Source organism: Balaenoptera borealis (assembly GCF_965194805.1).
Source record: "Balaenoptera borealis genome assembly, chromosome: 8".
Taxonomy (NCBI): Eukaryota; Metazoa; Chordata; class Mammalia; order Artiodactyla; family Balaenopteridae; genus Balaenoptera; species Balaenoptera borealis.
This window is the reverse complement of record NC_138865.1, coordinates 118,614,993-118,639,003: the sequence shown is the minus strand read 5'-3', so window position 1 is coordinate 118,639,003 and position 24,011 is coordinate 118,614,993. Positions and strand designations below refer to the sequence as shown.

General features: G+C 50.9%; 2 protein-coding genes across 2 annotated transcripts in view; one reads left to right on the top strand and one right to left on the bottom strand.

Annotated features, from left to right (window-relative positions):
• CFAP77 (cilia and flagella associated protein 77) overlaps positions 1–24,011 on the bottom strand; it is a 134,283-nt gene that overhangs the window by 6,996 nt on the left and 103,276 nt on the right. The window contains exons 5-6 of the mRNA XM_082400833.1: positions 21,114–21,219; positions 16,820–16,921 (exon numbers count right to left, since the gene is read on the bottom strand). Of these exons, the coding sequence (XP_082256959.1) occupies positions 16,820–16,921; positions 21,114–21,219 (208 nt within the window). The remainder of the gene's footprint in view (positions 1–16,819; positions 16,922–21,113; positions 21,220–24,011) is intronic.
• The window catches only part of DDX31 (DEAD-box helicase 31), a 135,602-nt gene that overhangs the window by 100,522 nt on the left and 11,069 nt on the right, over positions 1–24,011 (top strand). The window lies entirely within an intron of this gene.

Sequence of the window (24,011 nt, the reverse complement as noted above, 5' to 3'; positions counted from 1 at the left end):
TTGGATTTCTTCTTTGGTCCTGAAGTTATTTATAAATATGGTTTTAAATTTCCAGGCAATTTTGTTAGTTACGTTTGTAACCGATTTCTAATTTTATTTCTTTGGTGCCAAAGTGATCTGCGTGAATCAGACCTTTTGGTATTTGTTGAGTTTTTATGCTCGTTTGAAAAGTCTGATCCACTTTTGACAGAAAATTGCTACATGGAATAAACTGGTGCCGTTATAGAGAAGGTGCCCATGTGATCTGGGTTAGGGGATAAGGTGTGACCGTTGCCCTTTCATCTATGTGCTCATTATTTCACTTATTGAATACTTATTGAGTACCCACTGTGTGCCAGACTCTACATTAGGTACCATGATTCAGGGAGAATTTAGAAAGCCTCTACTGTCATAGAGCCAGGAAACTAGTAATAAAAATATGATCACACAACTAATTACTCGCTTATAGTTGTGCTAACTATTTTTTTTTTTTTGGCTGCGTGGGATCTTAGTTCCCCGACCAGGGATTGAACCCACATCCCCTGCAGTGGAAGCACTAAGTCATAACCACTAGACAGCCAGGGAAGTCCAGTTGTGCTAACTATTAAAAGAAGTACCAGATTCTGTAAGAGCTTATAATACAGAGAATTAAAAACTCAGACTTTGGGGCCAGAGGAGACTTCCTGAGGAAATAACATACAAGCAGAGACTTGAAGGATAAGGTGGGGATGAGGTGAGGGTGAAAGTGGTGCTGCAGTCCCACGGCGACAAAAAAATAAAAACAGACAGAAGGGATGAACAGGGCAGGTCACGGAGGGGAAATCTGAAGGCCAGCAGACACGGGGAAAGGGGCTCAACCTAAAGTATGTCATCAGGGAACAAAGCAAGAAATACCATTTCTCGCCCATCAGATTGGTAATAATGGTCACAAGTCCGACAGTAGAAATGGGAACTTTCATACACTGCTAGAGACGGTGTTCATCGGTACGACCACTTGGAGAGGGATTTGGCTTCAGCTAGAAAGGCTGGAGCCTATGACCCCACGAGTCCATGTTTAGGTACATACCCTGGAGAGACCTTCAAAAAGGTCCACCAAGCGATGTGTACAGGAATCCTCATTACAACATGATACAAAATCCTGGAAACAACCGCCTGCCCATCAGTGGGGACTGGATATACCGAAGGTGGTGAATTCACACAGTGGAATAATCGGCATCAGTTAAAATGACCGCTCCAGAGAGGGCCTGTCCGACGAAAATGAAATAAAATGAAAAATTCAGTCGCTCTGTCCCGCAAACCGCATTCCAGGGGCTCCATAAGCCCGTGTGCCCACGTGGGCTACTGCACTGAGCAGGGCAGCTGCAGAGCACGTCCATCATCTCAGAAAGTTCTGGTGAACAGGGCTGCTCCAGGTCCAGCTGAACCAAAAACACAACGTTGCATGGAAAAAAGTTTCATTTACAGATGGAATGTTAAGTATGATGCCATTTACATGAAAAACGTAAAACCTACAAAACGATCCCCTGTGTTATTCAAGCCTGTGCATGAGTCTAGTTAAACGGAAAGAAATGGGAGGAAAGAACGTGCCCGGAAGTCATGCCTGGCATTGCCTCTGGGAGGGAGGGGGTGAGAACGGGGAAGCAGAGGGTGCTTCGGTTTTATCTGTAAGGGAGTATTGCCTTTTTGTCTTTTTAAGATGAAAACACAAGAGGTGATTTTCAAACTGCGTTTTGGAGAAGTGACACAGGGCCAGAGGTCTCTCCCTCCACACACCTGCAATTTAGAAACAGTTCCTCCGTTTTACGAGAGCTGTTTGTTGGAGATTTGTGTTTGATTCCATCTGAATCCAGAGTTTTGCTGCCAAAAGGAGTGTCACCACCAGTGGTGTGTGACTTTGGCTTGTGCCCCCCAGCGGGAGGAACCCACCCACCAGTCAGGTTCACAAACTGAGCAGCTTTCCCACGATCCTCCCGACACAACCTCCTAAAAGGGGCGGCCGGGCCAGCTGCTATCCAGGCCCCTCTCATGAGCCTCACAGTGGTCCCCCAACTGGACACCAAGCCCTCCAGGGCCAAGTCTGGGGGCCGAGAAGGCAAAAAGGTAGGATCTGAGGAAAAAATAGCCAGATTAGAAAAAAAAAAAAAAAATCTCCCAAAGAGCTAAAAAAAAAAAAAAAATGACAGCTATAGAGATTTTAGTTTAGTTTTTTTTAAGTGACAACCGCTCAGGTGACTGGGAGAGATTTTGCTTTAAAAGATTGAGGGGCTGTCTCCTCTAATGAGAGGTACTTGAAAATTATGGATCAGTCCCAGGTCAGTAATTTCTGCCAAGCTCGGGCAGCTGGAGGTCAGAGGCCCCGTAGAACACAAATCCATGCAGGATGTCGGCGGGCACGGTGGGTCCTAGGCTCTGATGTAGCAGGTCTGTAGTGTAAGTAATTAACGAGGGTGGCAGTCTCTCCTGAGACATCTGGTCCCCTAAATTGTTATTCTGCTACCGGCTCTAATTTCTCTGTGGTCCAAAAATAGATGGAGCAAGGACACAGGGCCTGACCCGCCCTGCTGACACATGCTGTGTTTTCAAAGAACATCCAAAGCCGGGCTTAGAAAAACAAACATCCTGCCGGCCCACAAGGTCTAACGTGGGACCTCAGGGGACCGTGTCAGGTAAAGGGGGAGAGCGACGGCCCCCAGGTGAGGGCTGGGGGTACCACCCTCACTTGACAAGAGAGGAAACTGATTCTCAGGATGGTTAGGACACTGGCTCAAGGAGACCCAGCTACCAAGCGGCAAAGCCAGACCTGGGAACCAGGTTTCTCCTCCACTGACTGTGGAGTTCTTGAGGCTTACTGCGGCAGAAGAAAAGAGAATCATGCATGTCTTTGAACATAAGAATCGTTCTGCTATTTCCAGAAGCCAAACAATATCTCTAGATCATTCCCAAGGATTAGCTAAGGCTAGTCAGCAGCAGTTGAGATCAAAATTGAACAATGAATCTGCTTGCCAGGTGCTGGTAGATAAATAATAGGGTAATACCAAGGCGGGGTGTCTGAATTTTCCAAAAAACTCCAGGTTGGTGCCCACCTCTGCTTCTTCAGTGTCTAAGTTTAATAGGCTGCAGGTTAAGCGAGAGTCATAATAGCTCATTGGGGAGGCTGGGGACACACGAGACCCTCCCTCACCATCTGAGGCTATTTCTCGGTGCCCAATTATCACCCTGTTCAAGGCTCCAAAGACAGAATCTGGGCGATGAGTACTTGTCTGACTCAGGTGGGCTATGTTTTTTTCAAGTTTTTTTTTTTAAACAGCTCTGCTGAGATGAAATTCACCCTTTTAAAGTGTATAAATCTTTGCTGTACATCCGAAACTAACAGAACATTGTAAATCAAGTATACTCCAATATAAAATTAAAATTAAGTTAAAATTTAAAAAAAAGAAAAAGAAAAAATTTTTCTTCCAAAAAGAAAAGTGCATAAATCAATGATTTTTAGTATATCCATAGGGTTGTGTAACCACCCGCATAATCTAAGTTTAGAATATTTTCATAATCCCCCAAAGAAACCTTGTACCCTTTGGAATCACTCCCCATTTCCCTCCTCCTGGCCCCTGGCAACAATTATTCTACTTTTTATCTCTATGGATTTGCCTATTCTGGACATTTCCTAATGATGAAATCATACAGTGCATGGTCTTTGGTGACTGGCTTCTTTCACTCAACATAACACATCCTCAAGGTCCATCCATGCTGTAGCATGTTTCACTACTTAATTCCTTTTTATTGCTGAGTGATACTCTATTGTACGATCTACCGCATTTTGTTTATCCATTCATCAGTTGATGGACATTTGGGTTATTTCCCCTTTTTGGCTCTTATGAATAATGATGCTAGGGACATTCATGTACAGGTTTTTGCATGGATGTGTGTTTTCATTTCTCTTGAGTATACACCTAAGAGCAGAATTGCTGGGTCACATGGAAACTCTGAGTTTAGCCTTTTGGGGAACTGTCACAGTGTTTTCCAAAGTGGCCGCACAATTTTTTAATTCTCACCAGCAATGTATTAGTGTTCTGATTTCTGTGTCCTTGCAAACACTTGTTATTGTCTTTTTTTATTACAGCCATCCTAGTTCTTGGGTACGAAGCAGTGTCTCACTAAGGTTTTGGTTTGCATCCCCCTAATGACTGATGACTTTGGGCATCTTCCATGTGTGTATTGGTGATTTGTGTATATCTTCTTTGGAGAAATATCTATTCATGTCCTTTGACCATTTAAAAATTTGGGTTATCTTTTCATTACTGAGTTGTAAGAGTAATATTTATATTCATAGATGCAAGTCCCTTATAGGATATTTGATTTGCAAATATTTTCTCCTCTTCTGGGGGTTGTCTTTTCACTTTCTTGATAGCATCACTTGAAGCACCGAAGGTTTTCATTCTGATGAAGTCCAATGTATCTATTTTCCTTTGGTGGGCTATATTTTATTTCCTTTTATATAAAAATCATCTTGATGTAGCATAAAAAGGCAAGGACTTTTAGGATCCTTAGCAGTTGATTTAAATGGCCCCTCTAAGGCAGAGATGGCAAGGAGGCTGCACTTCCCATGATGGCGGCTGACGCCCATGTTCTGTCATAAAATATTCTCAGGCTGAATCTAAGCCCATGAAAAAGTGTGCGGTGATTGATTAGCAAGATCTGCCATGGGCGTGGAAGGGAGAGGGTGCCATGTATTTGCTCTAAGAGGATCAAAACCGAGTCTCCCACGGTAACAAGGAGGAACAAAGACTCAGAACCCCTGGGAGAAGACATCCATGCGTTCACCTGCCCTTAACTGTCTCTCTCCCTCTTCAGGCAGCCTCGGGGCACCCTCACCTGGGAAGACCAGTGGGTAGGTTAGAGTGAGGGGAGAACACAGGGAATGAAAGAGGGGAGATGGGGCAGCCAGCGTGGACTCCCTGGAGTCTTGTTATTTATAGAGCGGCCCCCATTTGGCGTGGGTGCAGGAGCCAAGTGAAGACTAACACATGCTCCCATAGTCATCCCACAGGGGACAATAATACGTGCCACTTAAAAAAAATCGGTTCTGCTTTTTTAAAAACATTAAATCCTCATTTAGGATGCAGAGCAGAGAGAAAAACCTTGCCGGTGATGGCTTTCAACGGGGCCTGTAAGAAAAGAGTGAGTTCCCCGTGATGAAGTCTTGAGTGTAGCCCTAAAACTGTCCTCAGGACCGCGTCTACCGCAGCCCATCCTTTTGCCCAGCACGTCCGTCCCTGGCTGGGCTGTCGCCCCCAGGTTCTGGGAGTCCACCAGCCTCAAGGTGCCTCCACCAAAGCTCCATCTGGGAGGCCCCGAAGCCATCGAACCATCCGTCCTCCCGGCTTTGCATCCTGCCTTCTCTTTGAAACACCTCAGCCCGAGAAGGATGTCAAGCCAGTAGCTGGTGTGCGGGACCCAAATGCAACTTGGGGAGAGAAAGACCCCTTCCTGCTTCCCCGTCTCCACTTCGGAGCCCCGTCCAACACACACACACACACACACGCGCGCGCGCGCGCGTGCCCACACACACACGCACACGCACCCCAGGATGCAAATGATAACCGCACAGCCATCACTTGTGAAGCTTGACAGAAAATAATGAGAAACACTAAATCTTTTATAAGGTCAACACTCGCCTTAGCCGAGCAGCTGTCAAACAAGAAAAGAATTTAGCGCCGGAGCCACGAAACTTCCATCGGCTCATTAAGCCCAACAGGGCCCGGGCCTGGCGTGGCGGAGGAGACGCGGGGCCTTCCGTTTTGTGTCAGTAATTTGCAGTGGAGAAGGAAGAAGAAACAGCCAGCGCCAAAGGGGCCTGGGGGGCGGCTGGGGAATCGTTAGTGCGCCAGGAGCGGCCTCAGCTCCTAATTGGAAGCATTGGGCATTATCAACGGAGGATTTGCCTCAGTTCCCTGACAGCTCGTGGGCCCAAAATGATCGCCCACTTGTCAGTGTAAAAGACCATTAAAAACAAACCATTTTGATTTAATTGGAGGCGGTGCACCACGGGGCCAGGTGAGGACGATAGGCAGGCCCGCTCACCCAGCCTGCCGCCCCTTCTCCCTCGGTGATGGGCCCGGGGGGTGGGCTGGGGGGAGTGTGTGTTTTTCCAGACTTTTCGGCTTTCAAAAACCGTCTGAGGAAGGAGTGAATGGGAGACAGGAAGAGGCTTCACAGCGGCAGCGAGGGCTGTTTTCAGTGGGGTTGTCAGCAAGCACCGTGACAAGCGGAGCTGCCAGGGATGGGGGGGGAGGTCTCGCCTTTCCTTTTCAGAGCCCAGAAGATGGGCACCGGCTGACACTATTCTTCCGGGAGGTGGCCCAGAGGCTTTCGGCTGGAGGGGCTCAGCCTGCGAGGGGGGCAGTGGGCGATTCCAGCGGGATGCTTCGCCCGCTCACCCCGCTTAGAAATATCAGGATATGGACGGTCACGATGGGCTCTAAGCCTCTATGGACAGCAGGACTTCTTTTACTTTAATGGACTTCTTTTATTTTAAACTCAAGGAAGCGCTAAGGAGGGGGTTAGGGAAGGAGATGTGTTGATGGAGAACCTTTGTGAATGGGGTGGGCCCCAGAGGCTTGGGTGCCCGCCCTGTGGAGGCCGCAGTAATGATGATGCCTGCTTGAGAATTCCACATCGTCTCAGAAAGAGGAGGCCGCTGGCTGTAAATATGAACCCAAACTCCCGAGCCGGGCGGGGCCTCCGAGCGCACGGAACATCTATCTGCCTGTAGCTTTTGAGTCAGAGGGTAGACTCCCCGACGCCGCGGACTATATGTTCTCCGCGTTGACACGCAGTATCGTGCTAGCTGTGGGTACTTGATAAATATTCATTGGCGCCTGCCAGATCTCAGAGAGGGCTATATATTTGTATATTAGTCTCACCCCCGTCCCACAAGCGGCGATCTCATTCGCTGCCTACCGCTTCCCCGTCAAGACAATGCCTGCGGGAGCACGCGGTGCTGGAGAGTATCTTGGGCAGAGCAAGGGGGAGACGCACCAGCCGATCTCTTCATAAACTTCGACTGTTCATTGTGATGAAGGATCAAGCTGGGAGGAGACACCAGATCCCTGGCGAGCATCAAATTCCAGAGCTTCAGATTTTGCTGCTGCATTTAGACAATGGGGATTCCTTAATTACTTTCTCTGGAAATTTACCTGACAATGCTTTCCCAGGTAGCACAAGGTGGTTGTCCAGGCGCACGTTTCCTCGGCTGACAGAGTCTTTGATTTTGTGCTCGGTTGCAAATTAAGTCCTTTGCTGAGCCGTCCGTGCAGTGCCCGTCAGTGCCTCATCGCTGATTCATTTTGGCTGTTGAACAACTCCTGTGTTGCTTCCAGGGAAGCCGGGAACGTACTCGGCTGTGCCGTGCCCATGGCCCATCGGGGTGGGGTACACTGTGGTGGGGCTTGGTGTTGTCTTTCCCCTTTTCTCTTATTAGAATAATGAGCAGGAAGATTTTTTTTTTCCCAGTATCTCTTAAGAAGGAGGAGACTCTTTCTGTGGTTGACGAGGCTAAGCCTGTCAAGTCACAGATAGGAATATTAGAGTTAGGTGTCCTCAACTAGACAGCAAAGATGCTGATGCCATATTCCAGACACTGTTCCAGGGAAATGCCAACAGACAGGGGACCTTACTCGACTGTTAGGGGGCGCCCTGTGGACATTCAACAAATCCCGGGTGGATGGATGGATGGATGGTTTAGGAACCTGGGGTAAGGCAACAGAGCCCTTAGAAACGCCTCTGAGATTCAAGCATCCTTAAGGATCCTCTCCATCTCCTTTGCTCAGCTAAACCTCTAAGTATCAATAGAAGAGGGGTTTTATTTTCTGCACTATTTGTACCCACAATTTCGTTCAAAAATATGCAGAAAGGCAGTACAAGTTGACAAATCTTCTGTGACTGTGGACAAAGGTAGAGAATGCATACTGGGTGGCAGAGGTCACAGCATCTGGGCAATCCACTGTCCCTGCAACACAGGGTCCCACCTATCGACATCCAGGACGCTGCCCCAAGGAACCATCCAGAACCTGGACATCGATGACAGAACAGTGTCTGACCTCATGTATTTGCAGGGCTGTCACTTAGAAGGGGAAGCATGTGGTTCCATGGGGCTCCAGAGGGAGAAACACAACTCTGAGGCGGCAGGTAGAAGGAGATAGAGGAGGCAGACTTGGACTGAACTTGAGAAAGAACTGCTGTGAACTGAATCGTGTCCCTCTAAAATGCATATGTGAAGCCCTACCCCCCAGTGTGGTGATATTTGGAGGTGGGGCCTTTGAGAGTAGTTAGGCTTGGATGAGGTCATGAGGGTGGGACCCCCATGATGGGATTAGCGCCGTTTTAGGAAGAGACACCAGAGAGCTTGCTTTCCCTCTCTCTGCCGGGTGAGGTCACAGCAAGAAGGTGGCCATCTGTAAGCCAGGAAGAGAGCCTCATCAGATCCTGACCACGCTGGCACCTTGATTTCCAACTTCCAGCCTCCAGAAATAAATATGCGTTGTTTAAGCCACCCAGCCTATGGCATTCTGTGAGAGTAGTCTGAGCAGATTGAGACAGACGTTCATAATCCTTAGGGCTGTTTAACAGACGACAGCTTGCCTCCAATAGGACGTTTCTTTCTGAAGCCCCAACCTGCCTTATGGCAAATGTATGAAAGGGCGCAGCCTGCCTTGGGGAATGTGTGCTTTAAACATATCTGTGTAAGAGGAATTGACATTGACCCAGGGAGCTGAGGAGCTGCTTGTTGAAAACACAGGCTTGGTGGCTACCCCAGACCCACTGGATCGGGGTCCTGGGTGGGGCCCTGGAATCTGCATTTTAAACCTCTCCTCAGAGGACCCCAGGCACAGCCAAGTCTGAGAACCATTCATCTAGAGAAGCAGATGGCAAAGCCCCGTCCAACCCAGAGATGTTACTGCTCCGTGACCTTCCCCTGGCCAGGCCCGTGCCGAGTGCTTTACATGCACGGTTCACTTGATGCTATCATGATCCCCACTTTACAGATGCAGATGCAGAGGCAGGATGGGACCTGGAGCATCTGTGTGGTTTCCGAGCCCACAGGCTAGGCCCTCCTGCTGGGCTCCGTCTCTGCCTCAGGCCTTTTGATACAGCAAGCCTGACTCCCGCCCCCCCCACCTCCATCAATGGCCTCTTTCCTCTTTAGCTTTGGGGCCAAGCTGCCGTTTAAAAGATGCTACGGGGTTTTGTCAAGGTCTAAAGGCTATCAGGGCAGTGAGAAGTTTCATTTATTGTGAGGGCTTAAGTCAGCCAGAGCAGGGCTGGCCACGACCCTCTGGACACCTATAAACACCCGAGTTCCTGACCGCCCTTCACTTTCCTTCCCAGGTCCTGCATTTAGCCCCCACTGGCCCCTGACCTCAGTTGCAGGTCCTTGGTATTTATCGACTCTTCCAGGGCCTGAGGCCTGGAGGCAGCCAGCCAGAGGGCTCAGACACCACCCGCCACTTGTTAACTGTGACCCTTGGGGCACGTGACTTGAAGCCCCCAAGCTTTGGTTTCTGTGAGCATGGACACCAAATGAGACCATCCATCGAGGCACCCAGCCCGGCCTCTAAGAGGCGCTTGGGATGTGTGAGCTGTCGGGTGTGGTTTTTGTGCTGTCATCTGGGGGCGCCGTCTTCTTGGACGCCCTTCCCTCTGCACCTCCAACCAGTGGACTTTGGTCCAACTACCCACATTGTTTGCACTGCTAAGGCATCATTTCCCAGGCTCTCTTCGAGGAGAGGAAGGGAAGAAGCCAAGAAAACATCCCCGTCATCTTCCTTCCTCCCCGACGTGTCATGTTCTCTGATGCCCATGAACTTTGCATCTCTGAGGGAAACCAGGGAGGCTGTGTGTTGCACGCGGCTTGTAGATATGAGGATACCGGCCTCTGGATTCATCTCGCCTGCACTTTTGACAAACCTCAGTTTGAATGAACCTTGACTTTATCCAAGTAGATCATCGAATGTTGTTTATCTGCGGGACCCTCCTGCTGGCCATGTGCCAGGCGGCTTGGACCCCCATCACTCCCGCAGCCTTGGTGCCTGGTGACAGAGGTTGACAAGTGGGGACATGTGGAAACGAGGGAGACATGGAGGAAGTCATTCCAGAGGTGGCAGACGTTAACCCGAACTCCTTCTTAAGCCCGGGAGATTCTCTTTAGATCATGGGGGATTTATTCTCTTGGGGATAAGCTGGAAGAAGCAATTGGGGACCTGGAAAGTCCTATCAACTCCCAAAACTCAACATGAGATTCTAGCTATCTCCAGAGATTAGAAATAGATGCCTGATGTCAAAACAAGCCGTCTTAGTCTATTTTCTGGTTGATTTTCAACACGAAATTGGAAATATTTTCACACCCAGTTGGGGGGTGAAGTGCTTTCTGGATTAAACTGAAAATTCCCAGGGGTGCCCGACAGATTAAGGGGACAGCCAGGCTGGGGGTCCCCAGGTTGCAGGGCTGTTTCGTTACAAGTGCCAGCTCCCACATCCCGCACGATGCCTGCCACCTCCCTCCATGACCCAGGTTCCCTCAGACTTCAAGATTTCTCCAGCTGCACCAGAAACTTTGCCGCTATCTCCTCTCCCCCCGACCCCCGGCCCCGGCCCCTTTTCCTCTTGTCCCCAACCCCCAGAGCTTCAGCTCACCGGGATTTGAGCAGCAATGTCACCTCGTGAGCAGGTGCCTAAAAATTCTGTCTCTCCGAGGTGCCGGATTATGTAAAACCAATTAAGCCCCTGCTTTTATTCCTTCGGTGAGTCAGCCCTTCTGCATACTGATCTGATTTATAACGGGAGGGGGGAATCTGTATTTAGGGAAGAAATTTCAAGAGCATCAGAGCCTCTGAATCATTCTTCCTATTGCCCCGTTCTGCGTGTGACATATTTCATCCGTGCTCTCAGTGCCCTACGCGGCAACCTGGGATGATTCTTATTCTGCGGCAACAGACCGACAGGATTCTTAAAATACATCACTGGTGCAGGGACCTCAGGGAGGGGCAGTCCATCTGGAATCTGCCCTTCCTGGGTCTGGAAGGAGTGACTTTGGGGCTTGAGACACCCGTGCAGAGAACGGTCCATTTTTATTTGAACCGTGCGGGCCCTTTGGAGAGGTGGCGGCAGCAGGGTGACGGGCTGAGAGCCCGCCCTGGGGCTTTAACAGAGAGCTAACTTTCCAGCCAGCTATGATTTGTAAGAGAGCTTAAAGGTGGGCAAGAAAATCCTTTTCTTAGATTCAGCAGCTTTCACTAATCAGCTGCATCTCTGGGCATCACTGCTTGGCTGACTGCTGATTTTTTTCCCCCTACCGTCTCCTGTTCTATTAGTGAGTCAGGGGCCCAGGAGACCCGAGGCAGGGTTAGTCTTCCACAAAGAGAGAAGTCTGATCCCAGCGTTCAGAGCACAAGAGCTTGTAAATCAAACTGTTAGCTTAATAGCTTGGGCCATTATTCTAAAGCAGTGGGGCTGAACCCAAAAGCCAAATGAAAATATAGTCAATTTGTTCATACTTTAGTGACTGAATGACTATGTAATGTCGGTGGGTATCGGGGCTGTAGAGGAAGGATGAGGGCTTGCGGGGAGAGGCGGAGTGTTCGGGTTGAAGCGGAGACCCCGAGATGCTTGGGCAAACTCCCCTCTAAAATGGATCTTAGATCTCCAATTATAACACGGACCTGGCCACAGAGATCCAGACTCCGCAAGTCAGCCGCTTTCACGACTGGGACTGAGCGCCAGCCTCTGACCTTCATGCCTGATGGAAACTGAACAGGAGAAAGCAGGCTTGGCCGGCAGCACGGGGAGTGCTCGGTGAGCCGTAGGGAGGAGCAGGGCTGAAAGGGGCTTGAGCACAGGGACAGGGACCCCGGGGAAGGATGTAGAGCCCCCATCCTTGAAAAACATTGAAAAAATAAATAAACCTTACTGGTTTCGTAAAAGTTACAGGTACTCATTATAAAAATGGAAACAATGCAGAAAAGAGCATCAGAGAAAGTAAAACAGCCTCCAGCTCACCCCAGAGATCCCAGCTGCTGCTACTCGGGGCCCCTCCTTCCGGACGTCTGTCCTGGAGCATAGACCCCCGCGTGGTGTGTGGGTGCCTCCATCCAGACGGGGTCACACAGCACAGGTTCTTCCCCCCAGTAATATGTGGGGAAATTATTATTAAAGTGGGAAAAGATGATTAAAGTGTCAGTAAGTACAGACTGAAGTCAATATTCTCAGTGGCTGTATAATATTTCATGATGTCGTATATTATCTCTGCAATATCTGTGTAATATCTCCCAACACGTACCTAAGCCATTACTTGCCTGCGACGTCCAGCCTTTCACCACTGTCAGTGCTGCTATAAATATTTGGGGGCACCCGCCCCTCTGTCTTTGGGCCGTTATCACTGGTAGTCTTTTTGTAAAGGGGGATAAACGGTCTGTTTTTCTTGATTTCAGACCAGGAGACCATAGACTATATGGTTCCGATTGGGTCACTTTTGAGAGCAGAGGGGGGCGCTGTTACTTAGTCTGCCTCCCAACCAGACCCAAGGAGGGCTGTCCTGGGTGAGCTGGGATGCCTGGTCCCCCCCCCAACCCCGCCCGGGGACACAAAAGGCAGAACAGGGTGGGCCAACCCGAGTCAGCATTGTGCTGATGGGGTTATCGTTGTGGGAGGTCATCCCCACCCCAAACTCGGGGCTGCCAGCTCAGGTGGACATCTCCCCAGCATTTCGGGCGTGAGAACTGGACGCCTAGGGCTGGCGCTTCTCCAGACTTCCCCGTCTAGTGGTCCACCTGCTCAGTTATCTGTCCGCCCGTCTGTCTGTCCACCTCACTCCTTGCTTGTCGCCAGCAGCCCTACAGTAAGTAGTATATGATCAGTGCTGAGAACAGGGTCTAACACAAAGGTGCTCAGAGATAAGATTTGTGAATGAATGAATGAGTGAGTGAATGAATGAATGAGTGATCACCAGGACCACCCTCATGGCAGCTGCCATTTATTGGTGGCTTGATAAGGGTCCGGTGCGCTGCTAAACACTGTGCACGTGTTCTCATCAAACAGTCCTGCCAGGGGAGCCTCACTGGTCCACTTGACCAAAGAGGAAACGGGGCCTTGGACAGGTCAAGCCACGTGACAGGTCAGGAATGGCCAGGCCACCACGTGGCCCAGGTCTGGCTGACCCTGGAGTCACGTGCACACAGACATACAGCGCCGCCCCCTCCTCCCTCCCGGCTGGCCCCCAGCATGCCTTGCGGAGGGGGGGCACAGAGAAAGCCCGGCCACCAGGCACAGAGGGTGCGGCCCCAAGCCCAGGGGTCCCCCCACTCAGGAACGAGGCAATGAGTTCATGTCCTGTCCCCAAAATGAGAACCTGTCCCAGTTCACTCTGGGTAGGGGGTCTGCGGCCTCCACGAGACCCCGTGCCTCACGCCACGTGGCTCCTTGGTCATGGAACCTTGGGTTGGAAGAGACCCTCAAGAACGAGTGCTCCCCCCCTCATTTTCAGGTGGGGAAACTGAGCCCCAGGGAGGTCCAGCCGCTGGCCCAGGCCTGGGGGCTGGCTGGCGGCCTGTTATGAACATCCTGGCAGAAAGGCCACTCGCCAGCTGTCGGCTAACCCTCCCTCTGGGCACTGGCCCTCGCGTGGCAATTGCTGGTCGCACAGACTGGGAGATAGCGCCGGACCCCGTGTGGCCGGACGGGGAACCCCACCGAGGGGTGTTTCTGCTCCTTTCCTTGGTCCCTCTGGGCCCAGATCCGGAGGTGCCCCGTGCGGTGCCGGGTGGGGACGGATGGAAAGCCAGCTCGCTGAGCGCTCACCCAGCCCGGGAGCACCCGCGCCCTGCCTGCTGCTTTTCCGTGTGAAAGGTGTTTAATTATTTCTGACAGAGTTCAGGGTAGACATCTGTTCGCGAGCTGGGAGAGTCCATTTAGGTTATCCATCACCGTGACAGATTCCACTTTTTTGGAAGCGCTTTTTCCTTTCATAATGGGGCCGGGTGGGGAAGGGGGGCCGGGCGGATCGGCACAGACACGAGACACAAAGACCCTCCCGGGGCCTCAACAGCAGTAATCCCCCTGCGGGAGGAGCAGCTCTGGCCACGCCCCTTCCGAGTCCAGACCCCTTCGGTGGCTGCTGCAGCTTGTGGGCACTGGGACCTTTAGGTTGGGAAGGGGGTTTCATCGGGTCTGTGAAAGGCTTTTAAATTCGTCTGTCGTCCTGGGCTGCACTGGTGATTCATTCGTTCATGCGCTCCTTCATTCATCCTTCCCACAGACATTTACTGGCCACCTGCTGGGTGCCAGGCCCTGGGCTGGGCTCCGGGGACACAGTGGAGACACAACAGACATGTCCTTGTGGGCTCCCACTTTACGGGGGAAGATGGACATTGAACAACGAATGGTCCGGTTAAGTAATGAATTGCAATGTGGCAACGTGCCTCAAAGGGGTAAAGGAGCCCTTTGCTGGGGCCCAGGAGGTGAGGGATGGTGTCCTCAGGAGGACAGAGAAGAGGCCCCGGATCAGGCCGGCACTCCCTTCTCACAGGGCAAGTTCCTTCCCCTCTCTGAGCCTCAGTCTCCGAGTCACTAGAATGAGAATATTATATCTAGGAGATAATGCATGTCCAGCACTTGGCACACAGTAAGAGCTCAATAAATACTGTTCCTGGGTGGTATTTCCCAACGGGGAGGGCACCGAGGGTCGCGGCGGTGGCGGCAGCGCCCTGGGGCTCTAAGCGCCTCTGCTGGGCTGTACTGCTTGGCACCCAGGGACCAGCCCTGCTCTGAGATTCCTGCAGCTGAACTTCCAGAAGCCCGTGAACGTCCCCAGGAAAGACGAAAAATCACCCGATGAATCGCGGGGCTTGCATTTTTATTCTGTTTCTCGTTATTTCTATGACACAATGGGTAGTGCCTTTGAGCTCGGGCCCTGCAGTCAGAGGAACCTGGGTTCCAGGCCAAGCCACTTGCTGGGCGAGGAAAATGAAAACCACCTCCGCCTGTCCTCAGTACAACTCGGGTTAGGATGCGTGTGTGAAATAACGACTTAGCACAAACAGAGGGGTGGCATCACAGGTGGGCCACCGTGTTCCTAACGGTAATTTGTAACAACAGTCTAAAGACTGGAAGAGACCTGAGCTCAGCTGAGTCAAATCCCCTCTTTTAGAAATAGAAACTCATTTATATCTGGATTTCCAGTCCTACTCCGGGCCAGGCTACGGGGTTACCTGCGGGTGAGACAAGGGCTCCTGACACAGCAGAATCCGTGTTACCTGGGGTGGGGGTGGTGGAGGTGGGAGGGGGGCCTTTCCTTGAGTCCGATGGGCTGGGGGGAGACCACCTGAGCCCTCCTGGGTCCATTGGGTTGGGAGCTAATTGTAGATTCTAAATAGGAGACAAGGGGGCTGAGAGGGGCTGGGGGTCAGTGCTGCAGAGCGGACTGCTGGCAGGGCATCTCGTGCCCGGGGAGCCATGGGTCCCATCCCTTCCTGGGCAGGGTCCCCAGGATGCCTGCGTCCCCCATGGACGTCAAACATCAGGAAAATCAGAGAGAAAAGAGCAGAAGAGGAAAGGCAACAGAAGGACGGGCCAGGAAGGAGGCTGTAGGCGAAACTCCCGAGTGTGAGAGGCAGAGAAAGGGGAGGAGGGGTGTGGATAAAAAGGCAGGAAATTGGGGGAGGCGGAGGAACCAAAGGCGAGGGGCGCTGCCCAGGCTGGGGCGGAGGAGTGATAACGGGGCGGCAGCTCGGTGGCTCCCGGCTCTTCCCGCTCGGTGCCCAGTTCCGCCCGCGTGCGCAGGGACGGCGTGGGCTGATGAGCGGCGGGGCGGTTGGCCACTGACACAGGCTGATGGAGGCCACTTGGGCAGGACATGAGAGCAACATCAAGGGGGGCTAGCGGGCTTCTCTGGCAGCCTGCTCGATTGCATTAGGTTCAGGAAAGCATGGGCCCCTTCACTGTCTAAACTGCAGTTTAACTCTACACAGTGGCCGGGCCTGGGCTGGCTGGGAATGCGGCTTCGTGCGGCTGTCTTCCCGGGACCAGGCGTGGCCCTGGTGGTCCCTAGAAAGGCTCCCTGTGCCCGAGCTGGGCACGCACAGCCCCCACCATCCCGTGGCACTGTCCCCAAGTCTCCCGGTTCCCCTCCTCTGACAATGGCCCCAGCTCTTCCTCCTTCTTCTTTTGCTAAAAGCTGCTGAAGAAGAAGCCCCGTCACCGTGTGACAGGCCTACGTGGCCGAATGGACACTGGGTCAGTCCTGAGGCCAGAGCACGGTGGGTGCGAGATCTTTCTGGGTGCATGACAGCCCACAGGACACATCTGCTCCATCTCCCCAGGGATGCCCCCCTACGGGAGGTTTAGTGCTGATGGCATCGGGCTGTCTTGCACCCCCAGGTCCCCAGTGTAGGATGTGATGCAATGACCCCATCAGTAGAGGGGGTTTTGGTCCAGACAGCGTCCGCTCCAGTGGACAGACACCCAGACTCCGAGGTCAGATGGCCCAGCTTTGGCCCGAGGCTGCCCTCACCAGTGTTCTCCACGTTTCCTGTCTGTGAAATGGGGGTGATTGCAGCAGCTCCCCACTTCCATGTGTGGGAAGAGTCAATGAAGTGGAGCTCAGTGCCTGGCACTTAGGAAGGGCTCCAAAATGTTAGTTATTGCTGTTGCTATTATTATTATTGTTGTTGTTATGCCAGTCGATGGGTAGAAGCCCACAGAACTCTACAGTCTAGAGGACAGGTAAAGACCAGTCAAGGTGAGGGGCATCCCCCGCTGGGTGCAGGAAGGGGCAGGTGGAGGCGAGACTGACCTTCTGGAAGTGAGGCATGTGCCAGAGGGCGTCCAGCTTCACAGGCGGCTTGTACTTCCTCAGCTGACTGCTCCGGGTCTCATACAGTTTCCCGAGGATCACCTGCAGGCCAGAGAAATGCCAAGGCAAGATGGTTACCGGCTCCCTGGAGAAGCCCGAGCCACCACGAAGAGTTGGGATTCCTGGTGTGGCAGACCCATGCATCACTTTCCTCCTGGCTCTGGCCCTTCTCCCTGTCTGATTTCAGTGCACCTGCACCCCTGGCCCTGCCTGTGACCACAGTGGACTTGGGGGTGGGACCATGGGACGCTGAGAGCGTGTTATTTTGGTTTCAGGTTCGGCCCTAGAACTCTCTGGGTCCTGACATGCAGCCATCTTGAGGGCAGGGGTGTGTCCCAGACACCCTTGTAATTTTCTCAGTGGCTAACACAGCCCTGGTGGTTACCATGGACGCCACAGTGTCTGAATGGAGAATGAATGATTCGATGGCTTGTTGCCATTCTGTGGAGCAGATCCTCAGCACGGTCTGCTCATGGAAGGGGATGGAGGACTCCTTACCGGGGGAGGAATCTGGGGGCTTGGGTCAGGGCCTTCGAGGTCTCTGTGGGTGGGATTTCAGAGGCACAGAGGCGGTCCCGCGCCTCCTTAACTGCACGCCCCGTGCCCACGAACAGAGGTCGGCAAGCCCCTGATTAGGGTCCTGTAGCTCATGGGGTCTGCTGTGGACTGAATTGCGTTCCCCTCCAAATTCATATGTTGAAGCCCTAACCCCCAGTTGTGACCGTATTTGGAGATGGGCCTTTAAGGAGGTGATTAAGGTTCAGGGAGATCATCAGGTGGGGCTGTGATCCAATAGGACAGGTGTCCTTCTAAGAAGAGGAGAGACACCAGGCTTGTCCACACAGGAAAGGCCATGTGAGGACATGGTGAGGAGGCGGCCATCTTCAGGCCAAGGAGAGAAGCCTCCAGAGAAAGCAACTCTGCTGGCACCTTGATCTTGGACTCCAGCCTCCAAGATTTCTGTTGTTTAAGCCACCCGGTCCATTGTATTTCGTTATGGTCACCCCAGCAGACTAACACAGGGTCCCAGGCCTCCAACCTTACCACCACAGGGGGAGGGGCCCTGGAGTATGCATTTTCAATGTGTGCCCCGGGGAATTCCATACACAGTCAGACCTTGGCCCACGGCTGTGATCCTTGTCAAGATTCAACCCCCTCTAGGGGAGTTAACAGGTAAACAGGGGCTTCTTGTTTATAACTACAGCCTCAGTGTAACGAGTTGGAGCCTCACACGCAGAGCAGATGAGCTGGACGATCCACTGGTACCCAAGTGACCCAGAGAGGATGGATGGGCCACTGCAGAAGGGGGTGTGAGAGAGGACGCAGGGCAGACAGTGCAACTGACAAATAAAAGCTGACCTGAGCTTAACTGAAGATGCCACCACCCCGTCGAACCCCTTTTATTGATTTATGTTGTTAATCAATTATATTAATTTTATTGAATGCGTCTGTGGATAACTTACAAGCCGTTTGGATCAGCTCTCCTCTCCGTTTTCTAGAACAGCTTTGAAACTTCATCTTCGAACCAAAGCCAAGAGGCTGTCCAGCCAGGGGTTAATGAGCTGGCCTTCAGAATTGGAGGGATGAAGGCAAGTCTTGTCACCTTTCCAAACCTCAGTTTCCTCTGCAGGCAATGGGGGTACCGATGCCTAACAAACAGGTGCTTGTAGGATTTGCGGAGTTGTTAGCTTTGAGCAGAGTGTCTGGTCCAAGATGATTGCTCACTAAATGGAAGCTGTTTCCAAGAATTTCATTTGGGGTCATCATCTTCCAAAATCCAGGACATCCTGAGATGCTGAAGAGACAGGCTTCTCCTAGGATGGGGGCAATTTGATCTTGTAAATCAAAGGTCTTACCAACCCTAGTAAATTGTTTATCAGAACCTCAGCCATTGGTGGGTCTGGGTGTTTGTAGCCGTTTGATAGTCACAGAGAATCTTGGAACAGGAAGAGAACTCGGGGGATGGTTTGCACAAGTATTTTCTGAGTGCCCACTATGTGCTGGGCCCAGCTCTGCAGGCCCCCATTTAATCTGACCCCCTTTTTGGCCCAGTGAGGTCACTGAGACCCCAGCAAAGCAGTGACTCACTCAAATTCACACACCCCCAGGCTGGCACCAGTCCCCAGCCAGTGGCTGCTTAAGGGGTGCTCTGCTGAAAACTGAGGGGCACTGGCTGTGAGATTGGTCTCTAGACTCAGAAGACGTGTCTTCGGAGGCTCGGGATTCCGAGGACCTGGGACACTCTGAGCTGTCGTGAAATAGCTGCTAATTAAAAACAGGACTCTGGATTGGAGCTATAAAGCAGCAGCGTGTAACGGCAACGCTCCCTCGGAAACTGGTCGTTACCATAGTGACCTGACTCCTTCTGGAGCCATTAACAAATAAGCTAGTCATGGGCTGCTTTAAAGTATTATTACAACGCTCTGCTCTTAAATGAGTGGTTGTCTCGGACTCCACCCACCTCTGACAACAGCCAGGAGGGGCCTTGGCTCCTGGCTGGGCCTGGGGAGCCCTGGGCCCCTCCACCCAGCAGCCTTTCCTGGCCGGTCCCAAGGGTGCCAGGATCCCTGATAAGACTTTTCCACTCCCCAGTTTGTCACTAGAACATCACAGGCACTGTTGCTGAATCCTAAGCTTTCCCGTAATCAGCAAGAGTGGGACCTCACCATCAGGAAAAGCCTGGACTTTGTGGGGGGGGACACCTGGGTCCTGGCTTGGCTGGGGCCTTTGGCCAGTCACTTAACCTCTCTGAGACTGAGTTCCTCCATCTGAAAATGAAACAAACCGAATGCTCTGATGAGACTCGGACCTCATGGGGTGTCCGGGAGGGCAAAAGGCATGAACACAGGGTGCGTGCTGGATCCAGTTCTCTGCATGGAGTCTGGAGGAGGGACGGCATTGGTGAGATCGTTGCAACAACCAAAGACACTAAAGCTGTGCTTCTAATGAAATCTATACAGCGCTCTGTGAGCGTAAAGCAATTCTGATTTTACCGTGATTGATCCGGATCTACTGGAGAAGAGACCAACCTGAGTGCTCCGAAAGTCCGAACCTCAGACTATTTTTTTTTAAAACACTTTTTTACTTTTTAAACTTTTTAAAATAAATTTATTTATTTATTTTTGGCTGCGTTGGGTCTTCGTTGCTGCACACGGGCTTTCACCAGTTGCGGTGAGCAGGGGCTACTCTTCGCTGCGGTGCGCGGGCTTCTCATTGCGGTGGCTTCTCTTGTTGTGGAGCACGGGCTCTAGGCGCGTGGGCTCAGTAGTTGTGGCACGCGGGCTCAGTTGTTGTGGCTCGTAGGCTCTAGAGCACAGGCTCAGTAGTTGTGGCGCATGGGCTTAGTTGCTCCGCGGCATGTGGGATCTTCCTGAACCAGGGCTCAAACCCATGTCCCCTGCATTGGCAGGCGGATTCTTAACCCTGCGCCACCAGGGAAGCCCTCTCAGACTATTTTAAAGGGAGTACCACGTTTAGTATCTTCACATACAAGTGACAATGCAAATTCACAGCTAAAGATATTTTTCCAGGTAAAAATCTCACCTAGACGCACACAGTTAACAATTGCTGGTGCTTGGGTGTCATTCTGTCCTCAGCTCAAATTTCCCAGTGTGGGCACCACCACTCTGGGCCTCGATTTCCATGCCTGGGAACTAGGGTGACACCCAGCTCACAGGCTTGCATCCAGTGCAAATAAGATGATGTGTGTGATGTACGTGGAGCGGTTAGCATGGGGCTTAGTCACCCACTTGAAACAAAATGTATCCTAACGTTTCATAAAACGCGTTCTTTATGGAACCCTCCTAGAAGTGGGTTTTCTCTTTGGACTTTGCCTTCCTAATCTTTTCTTTATAGATAGACCGGGGCACATTTCTGTCCAGGCCAGGTCAGATTCGTGGACAATCTGGTTTCCAGATGTGTGGGGTCACGCGGAGTTTGGTGGGACCGTCCCCAGACGGGAATCGGGAGATGGGGTCCCGATCCTGCCCCAGAGGCACACAGGGCCAGTTTACTGGTGATGCCGGCAGGGCTTAAGTCGGGGTTGAACCTGACCATCACCGAGACCCTTTCAGCAAAGCAACAAGCAACTTGTTTCCCCAGCCCTGCCCACACCCCAGCAATAAACATGCGCAGGCGGCATCCTTTTGAGCTTTGGCTTTGCCTCCCCCAGCCCCTCCCTTCTCTTCCCTCCCACCCCATCAGTCATCCACTCTGGAGTGAGCACTGCATTTACCTTATGCTTTTTCTCCAGTTTAATGGCTTTCTGGTTGGCCTTTTGTTCCTGCACCCATAGCTGCTGGTACCGATGCTGCAGCAGATCAAAGAAGGGGGTGGAAGGCCTGTGGGGAAGAAGTCAGATGGGCTTGAGGTCGGGGAAGGCCCCCCTCCCTAGAGGCTGCCCACCTGACCATCAGGGCTACAGGGCAAAGTGTTCTCCCCAAGGCTGTGAGAGTCTCTCTCTGGCCCTTCTGCAGCCGTGGAAGAAACGGTGCCTCGTGTGAGTTGTTCAACAAACATTTACTGTCCACCAACCAAGTGCTGGGCCTGGCATGGTGACAGACTCTCTCCTTGACCAGATTTTAGGCAGGCTTCTCAGAGCCCTCTTTTTGATTAGGCCTCGTTCTTGGGACCTATCTTTGGCCGGATGAAGTCAGCCTTAGTAAAGAACCCTGCTAAGTCATTCCCCCCGCCCTTGATATCTGATCACCTTGGCCTGCCTTTACCAAGAGCCCTATTAAGTCAGTTTAGTAAGAATCTCCCTACCCTTGAAGTCTCCTCATAGTAATTTTCCATCCACTCTGCTCCTTGGCTATAAATCCCCACTTGTGTTGTATTCAGAATTGAGCGAGGTCACTTTCCCCTTTGCAATAGTACTGAATAAAATCCGTCTTTACTGCCTTTAGCCTCCGCTCTAGTTCTCTTTGACAAGGGTCTCCAGCCAAGGAGAACTTACCCTGTGTAGAGCATTTTGCATGCCCCACTCCTCACAGCACTGTAAAGTGGGTACTTTTATCATATGCATCCTAAGGTCCCAGAGCAGTGGGGCAGCACTGTGTGTGAGACCCTCTCAAGGGAACCTAATAGGTGATGAGGAAAAGTTCTTTATAGAAGAACCAAAGCTAATAAAATGCAGGAGGAAGGACAGAATTGGGGGAAGAGAATCATTACTTTGCAACGCCTAATGAAATAATGGATTTAGGTAATAATCAATGATTAGGTGGAAGGCTGATGGGGAACTTTACAATGGATGGGTCAGGCTACAGCAGCTGAACCAAAGGATCAATTTGTTTTTATTGTTGTGATAAATATGCATAACATAAAATTTACCCAAGTGATCAATCTTACCATCACTGAAAGTGACAGATGTGGGGCTGGGAGTGATTAATAGGAGGTATGTAGCACCATCCACCAAATACTTTGGGGGAAACAAACCCCAAAGTGAGCCCAAAGGTAATCAGACTTCTAGACCATCACTGTCAAATGGAAATATTATGTGGGCCGCCATGTAACTAAAATTCTTCTAGTAACCATGTTAAAAAGAGTAAAAAGAAACAGGTGGAATTAATTTTACTAATGTATTTTATTAACCCAATATATCCAAAATATTATCATGTCAACATGTGATTAAAGATAGGAATGGGGTATTTAAAAGGTTGTTTGAAAATTTGAATTTAAATTAGTTTAAATAAAATGGAAAATTCAGTTCCTTAGTGCCACCAGCCACATGCCAAGTGCTCAATAGCCATGAGGACTAGTGTGCCATTTTGGACACACAGCTCTCAGCCCAACTACCATGATTTACAGGAAATACAGGGGGAAAAGGAGCATGGTAAACACCACCATGAGGATGCTGTTTGCCACGTCTGGAGTGTGGGACATTCTACAGGACAAATGACTCAGTCGCTTCAACAAAGGACATTGAAGAAAGGGGAGGATGAGGAAGTGATATTGATCAAAAGTGGCTTAAGAAATACATCATCAAAGGCAACATGTGGACCTTGTTCAGATCCTGGTTCAAACAAACCAACATGGGAAAGGTATTTTTTGAGGGAAAAGTGAACACTAGCTGAGTTTCAGAAGCCATGAGGAAATAGTGCTAATTGTGTTGAGTGTGATAATGATATTGTGGTTGCTTTACGTCTTAATGTTAGAAACACCTACTGAAGGGTTTGGGGGTAAAATTCTGTGTAGTTTAGAATTTGCTTTAAAAAAAACCTCCAGCAAAAAAATAGAGCACAGTAAAATAAAATAACAAAGTTAAAAAATGAAACAAGAGTGACAGAATGAATTGAGAGTGGTTGAAGCTGTGTGATGAGGGTTGATCATGGCTGTGTATTATCCTATTTGCTACACTTTTGTGCATGTTTGAAATTTTTCATAATAGGAAGTAAAAAGACAAAGAGGAAAAATCCAGGGAATAAAGCTCATTGTTTTCCCTGCTCACTTCTTTCTCATCTTCCGTGTGATCACAAATGGTCTTTATCACCTCTTCCATCACTCAGCTCAGGTCCAAGCTGACTGCCTCCTCATATTTCTGGACCAGAGGGTCTCACATTTTACGATGCATAAAAATCACCGGGGCCCCCTCCCCAGAGGTTCTGATCCAGGAAGCCTGGGGGTGAGGCCCAAGAAAGAATATTTTTAGCAAATATAGGAAGTAGTTCTGATACAGGTTGAGTGGGTTGAATGGTGCCCTCCCAAATGTTTCCATCTTAACTTCCGGAACCTGTGAATATGACTTTATTTGGAAAAGGGGCTTTTGCAGATGTAGTCAAGTTAAGGATCTCGAGATGGGATTAACAGTATGTAAATCGCTTTGGGGGGTAGGTCTTCAATCTAATGACAAGTGTCCTCATAAAATATACACAGAATCGGAGATACAGGGAAGAGGAGAGGGTGAGGCGAAGACAGAGGCAGAGAAAAGCCAGAGAACGCCTGGGGCCCCCGCAAGTTGGAAGAGTCCAGGCAAGATTCTCCACTAGAGCCTCTGGAGGGAGCACCGCCCTGCCAGCACCTCAGTTTCAGACTTCTGGTCCCCAGAACGGCCAGATGCAAGAAAAATACATTTCTGTTGTTTGAAGCCGCCAGGTTTGTGGTCATTTGTTACGGCGGCCCCAGGAAATGAACACAT